Source organism: Mus pahari, chromosome 7 (genome assembly GCF_900095145.1).
Source record: "Mus pahari chromosome 7, PAHARI_EIJ_v1.1, whole genome shotgun sequence".
Taxonomy (NCBI): domain Eukaryota; kingdom Metazoa; phylum Chordata; class Mammalia; order Rodentia; family Muridae; genus Mus; species Mus pahari.
Genome location: NC_034596.1, coordinates 73,468,091 through 73,474,090, shown reverse-complemented (window position 1 = coordinate 73,474,090; position 6,000 = coordinate 73,468,091). Strand labels below are relative to the sequence as shown.

General features: G+C 47.1%; 2 protein-coding genes across 12 annotated transcripts in view; both read right to left on the bottom strand.

The window, feature by feature from the left end:
- Gphn (gephyrin) overlaps nucleotides 1-3,512 on the bottom strand; it is a 418,076-nt gene extending 414,564 nt beyond the window's left edge. For 9 of the 11 annotated variants that reach the window (XM_029541198.1, XM_021201555.2, XM_029541202.1 and 6 more), the window contains exon 1: nucleotides 2,690-3,147. In XM_029541198.1, coding sequence (XP_029397058.1) covers nucleotides 2,690-2,753 — 64 coding nt within the window. In that variant the 5' untranslated portion in view covers nucleotides 2,754-3,147. Of the gene's footprint in view, nucleotides 1-2,689 lie in introns of all 11 variants that reach the window. The other 2 variants (XM_021201556.2, XM_021201558.2) reach the window with 1 other exon arrangement.
- The window catches only part of Ccdc196 (coiled-coil domain containing 196), a 28,289-nt gene continuing 25,482 nt past the window's right edge, over nucleotides 3,194-6,000 (bottom strand). Inside the window, exon 10 of the mRNA XM_021201421.1 lies at nucleotides 3,194-3,691. Within this exon, the coding sequence (XP_021057080.1) occupies nucleotides 3,194-3,691 (498 nt within the window). The remainder of the gene's footprint in view (nucleotides 3,692-6,000) is intronic.

Sequence of the window (6,000 nt, the reverse complement as noted above, 5' to 3'; positions counted from 1 at the left end):
AGAGAGAGAGAGAGAGAGAGAGAGAGAGAGAGAGAGAGAGAGAGAAGCATTTAAAGAAAAACTATTCTAAAATCCCAGAACTTGAATGTCATAGCTTCACTTTTGGAGGATTGTTTTACCCACTGTTCAAGATCACATGGAATGTCAATTCATTGAATCAGGCTGTTTGTAATAAAATCAATTACTCACAGATTGGAAGTTGGTGCCATTTCTTCTGATTCTTCCCCATGCTTTTAGGTTCTATCATAGTAAGCAATATTGTATTTATACCAGTAATTCTTCAAGATAATCCCTAGAGTTACTTCTGATTTCAAATATCCATTTTATCGTCAAACTCTATTGTCCTGTTACCATTTCATCTAAATCTGCAGCTACACCACTGGTATGGCTGAATTTTCCTCCCAGCCTGCTGTACTTCATTCTCATGAGACAGCTCCTCTAAACTGTCTTTAACTCCACTGCCAACCCTATCTTCTCCCCCTGACATTATGCCACCTACCTCTTCACCTGGGCTTTTCAAGGCCTTTATGCTGCATTTTTATTCTGCTCAAGAGCGTCATCTTCAATCACATATTTATTTATAAGGTTGCTGCTACTGACTTTCAACTCCCCTTTAAACTGCCAGTTTCTTCTTGACCCTATTAAATGTACTAAATTTTTCCTACAGGTAGTCACATTTTCTGTTAATCAATTTGAACACAGAATCCCTTTAGCATCTATGCCCAAAATTCACAGGCAATATATGTAGACAACTTTTATATAGTAATGGTGCATTTTTCAACTCATCACTTATCAGTGTTATCCCTATTAGAGCATAGATGAGAGCTGTATCTTCAGAACCACTCTGTGAAACACCTATTACTGTCAATTGACCAAAATAAAATAACTAAGTAAAAATACAGGGTAAGAGTCAACAAAACATGCTCTTCAAAAACAAACGATTCAGCTTAAATTTTAAATATCTAGGGCCTTTCGATTTCTACAGACAGCTGACATATTTTTGTTTCTATAAAATTTCACTCTCACTTGTCTATTAATTTTCAAAAAACATGGCCAAAATTAAAAGTTTACGGTTGGTAAAGGGTATGAACACTTACATCACACTGTCAAGATTCTTTTAAAATCAACAAGATCAAATCTAGGAATTGTAAGCTACAACTGAGTTTTCATACAAGGAAACAGTTGCTGCAGGAAAAGATGCACACCATCTGCATATTCTGATGGGGGGGGGGTGTTCTTCCCTGCAACTGATTTAGTTTCTTTATTCCAGAGGCTTTGAGTCCGAAAAATTCAATAAACTGCTACTAACATCTGCAAATATCCATCATGGAAAGGAAGCCCAGTTACTAAAAAGGAGGAACAAGAGCAGGGGTGTCCTCTTTTCAAAAAAGTCAGTAGCTAAATTAAACACTGTAGTCGGTGTCTACTGGCAGAATCAAAGATTTGTTTCTACTTTATAATGAAAGCAAGTTTCATTCAATTTAGTTCCTTCCCGGGCATCATCTCAACCTGTCAGAATTCTACAGGAAAAAATTTAAATGAAGTAGGGAAGACACTAGGATTCCCTTCTACATAGCTTCTTTTTCGGAAACCACATCACTAAGTCTTGGATTTCCTTTACTCCACAGTAAGCCTCAGACTCCAAATATAAATTCTTTAACCCCCGCTTCTCCATTCAATTACACTCGAACCATGCCAACTACAGAACCTCAGCCGAAACCCCTACAAATAGGCTTGCAATTCCTCTTGGAAGTCGTGCCCTGCAGCAACTGCCCATCTCCAAACTCAGGGATATCACCCAAATACAACGCAACGGAATCAGACATGCAGAGCACACACGACTTCCGCGAGGGAGGGAAACGCGACCCAGGAAAAGTGCGCTCCTCACCAGCCTCAGGACCATCCACCGGGGAGTGAGAATGGGGGGTTCCCAAAAGGGAGGGGGAGAAACGAACCCGACAGAGGGAAACCCTTCCTTCTCAAGGAAAAAAAAAAAAAAGGATGGATGAAGCAGCGGGTCTTCGCGGAGGAGAAGAGGCAGACAGAGAGGGAGGGCCCTCTGCTAGGAAAGGCAGAAGGAAAGCACTTGCCGGGGTCCGGACTAGAGCCTATCACCCGGCTCCCGGGGGAGGTGAGGAGTGTCCCGTCGTCTGCAGAGGGGACACCCGGCCCGCGAAGGGGCAGCAGAGGCGGAGCTGAGTTCGCCTGCCGAACCCCGAGTCCGGTCAGGCAGGTGCCATGGGGCCGCCGGGTGGGGGGGGGGAGGGGAGAAAAGGGGGTGGAGATGGGATTCCCCCCTCTCGGAAGAGCTTTAGTGGAGGAGGCGCCCGGCCAACCCCGAGCAGCGTGCTTCAGACTGCGGAGCCGGGATCCCGCCGCCCGCACCGGCAGCGCGGAGCCCCGCAGCGCCCGCCGCACCGGCCCCTCGGTCCCCGGGGGCCAGAGACTTTGGCTGCTAGGGCTCCGGGGCCTGACACCCCACCGGGCCTGCCCCAGCTCTCCCGAGGAGCACACGGGAACACCCGAATCCCCAGCAGCTCTCAGCGGTTGTAAAATACACCCCCCGGTCCCCCTCCTCAGCCTGCCCTCTTCCCGAGGCCGCAGGGAAGCACCACCGCGGGCGAGAAACCTCCAGCAAGTCGGGGACAGTAGCCGTTGCGGTTCCCCCCGGACCTCCTCCCCCGGTTACCTGTGAGGACTCCGACACGGATTTGATGGTCGTGGTTGGTGAGGATCATTCCCTCGGTCGCCATGTTTCCCAGCGCAGTCACCGCACTGACAGGAGCCGGGAGAAGCCGGAGCCCGGAGCGCGCCGGCCGGGAGCGCGCTTGCCTTGGAGAGCGCGAGAGCGAGGGCGCCCGGGGAGCGCGAGGCGAGCGGGAAGGAGGGGGCCGAGCGCCCGGTGGCCTGCGTGGGGGGGGGAAGAGGCCGCGCCAGGAGCGCGGGTCCGCGGAGGGGGCGGAGTCGGGCCGCGCGACCCCGAGGCCGGCCGGGAGGAAGTGATCCCGGGGTGGGAGTAGCGGCGGCCTCGCGGAAGACCGAGCGCGGAGGCGGCGGGGCCAGGCCGGCGAGACCCGGGAGGCTCTGCGGAGTGAGACCCGAGACGCCTTGGATGGCAAGAGACTGAGGGGGGGGGGGAAAGGGAGCACACGCTCTGGAGGTTGCGGGGGCGGACTCGGGGACAGGGGCGGAGCTACACCCCGAGGCGTGCAACTCGTGGAGAGTGAGGGGAGGAGTGCGAGCTCGGCTGCGGAGTGCCGGGAGCGGGAAGGCGCCGGCCCAGCCTAGAGTGGGACCCGGGGAACGTTCCTGGGCGCGCGAGTAGCACGGGATTGGCTGGGCGGACGCGGTGCGGGTGCGCGCGAGGCACGAACGCGGCCTCGGCGGGCCCCAGACAGAAGCAATCCCCCGCCGAGCCGGCAGCCTCGTCAGTTATCCGCCGCCTCAGGCCGGCCGGCTCTGCCCGCGGTGGAGCCGCTCCGGACCCGGTGCGGCAGCGAGGTGGGCTCAGCTCCTCTGAAGGCACGGGAGAACCTAGAGGTGGCTTAAGGACGCTGCCTGGGTGGCAGAACGGTGACCGCTGTGACCAGAGTCCCCTCTCGGGCAGAGATAGGTTACCCTGTGCCGCCCCAAGCTGTGACCCGCAGTCAACGCTCCCTCTGACTTCGCTTTCGCCCCGCTCAGAGACAGCCTACCACAGACGTCGCAGATGGAGCTTAGGTGTCTGCAGCAGGGCACGTGGAGTGGAGATAGCTGGCTTCTCTCTCTGTCGTCCCCTAGTTGTGGCCCTAAGCTTCCTAGCCAGGACCTTTCTATGCTTTTTGGTGAAACGTATCCATCTGTTTAGAATAAAGACAGGTGTCATACACGTTGAACCACAATCAGTTTCCATGACATTTTAAGTTTCAGTGTTTCTGGAATATGGAATTACTCTGAAAATGTGGTCATTTAGTTCCGTGTCTTTTTCATAAAGTGTTATTAGCCACCTCTATTTTGTGTAGGTTTGCTAAATATCATTTTCTGGCTCTGTAATTTTTTTTAAGTGTGTGTATGTTTTCTCATTTGTTCACCATAGTAAAACCTAAAAGCAAAACAAAAAAAAGTATCAAAACTGTTTAATAATCTGCTTAGTCTAAAATCTCAGTTATATGGTATTACTATTATGTATTACTAGTATGTGGTTTGTATTGTTCCAGTAAGAACATAGCATTACTCATTCTAATCACTGAAGATTCACATTGTGTCTTTATATAAGAGGACAAAAGATATGATGGGTGGAGTTGAGGAGGGATAAAATAATTCATTTTTGAAGATCTGTATAGCTAGTATTTCTGACAGTGGATTAAATTTGTAAGCCAGATCATGAACTCACCTCCCATAGTTACGGCCAAAGATCCTGGTTGCAAAACAAGTCCTAACTGGTCTCAAAAAGAGGGAGATTGCTGAGAAAGCATGCCCAAATATTTCACTTATCTCACACTAAAGAGGAAATGAAATCTTTGATTACATCATAAGCTTTCAAGCCTATTCTAGTCTGTGTGGTACATGTAAATGCTATATGATTGGAGAAGTTTCTTAGTATTTAGAACTTCTAAACCTGCCAACTAACAGGTCCTTCAAACTTTAAAGGTTAATAGATTAAATGGGCATGCCCTCCTACTTAGAATATTTCATAATTTTCCATGTGAAAATAACTAGCACTTTCACAAATCAACAACAGAACACAGGACTTTCTGCATCTATAATAGTAGTAATGGTGAATTTCATTTTCTTTTCTGTACTGTGGTGTGAACTTTGAGCCTCATACACACTAAGCAAGCATTCTATCACTGAACTAAGTCTCTGATTAATTCATTAAAAGGTCGTTGTGAGCACTTGGGAGGCAGAGGCAGGCGGATTTCTGAGTTCGAGGCCAGCCTGGTCTACAAAGTGAGTTCCAGGACAGCCAGGGCTATACAGAGAAGCCTTGTCTCAAAAAACCAAAAAAAAAAAAAAAAAAGCTCTCTGATGTTACTAATGAGTACAGTGAGAACTAATAAGGAAAGTCTATATAAGATTTGATGCTGTAAATTTTCTAGTATACACTGGGAGTCCTGGAGTCAATAGTGAAATTGCCATATTACAGTATATGGGACTATTACACTATAGAAAAATCTCAAAAGTCATTCTAAAATTGAGTATCAAGGAAATTTTTCTGGATACTAGAAGTAAATTAGCAGTTTCAAACATTAGCAATTCATCTTAAGAAACTCAGGACCAGGAAAAAGTTGAGTTTGTTTGTGAGGAATTGGAGTTGGCCAGGAGTTTATTGTGTTTATTTGGATTTAATAATTAAAAATAAAAGTTTACCATCTAAAACAAAAGACATAGTTTCATTATGAAGGTGAAATATGTTCATCAGAAGAAATCAAATTTAAGGTTTTTTTTTTTCTACAAGTACTACACATTTATATCTCATACCTCCGAAGCTAGAAATCCAAAATCAACTTGGGAGTAAAACTGCACATCTTCTGAAAACTCTAGGAAAACACTTCTTTAGCAGCTAGGTCCACTCTTATTCCTAAACCCCTAAATTAGCTTCTTTTATTATTACAAAAACAAAATTACAGACAAAAGCAACTTAGAAAGTATTTATTTGGGCTCCTTTGATGGTAGTACATGGCTAGGAAGTAATAGTATTAGGACCTTGTGGCAGCAGGTTACATTGTATCTTCAGGAAACAGGGTGATAATGGTGGTACTCAGCTAGCTGTCTCCTTTTTCAGTCCAGGACCCCAACCCTGGGAATGATACTACCAAGTTACAGTGGGTCTACCTCCTCAATTATCCTAATACAGAGAATTCTTCAGACACCTGCCTTGGGGCTTTGTTTTCATGGTGATTCTAAATCTCATCAACTTGACAATCAAGACTGTTCATCACATCCCCAGCTTTCTCTTTTTCCTGAGGGTCCCAATTTATACCACCACCTACGTATTCTCTCATTGATAGAGAGTAGATA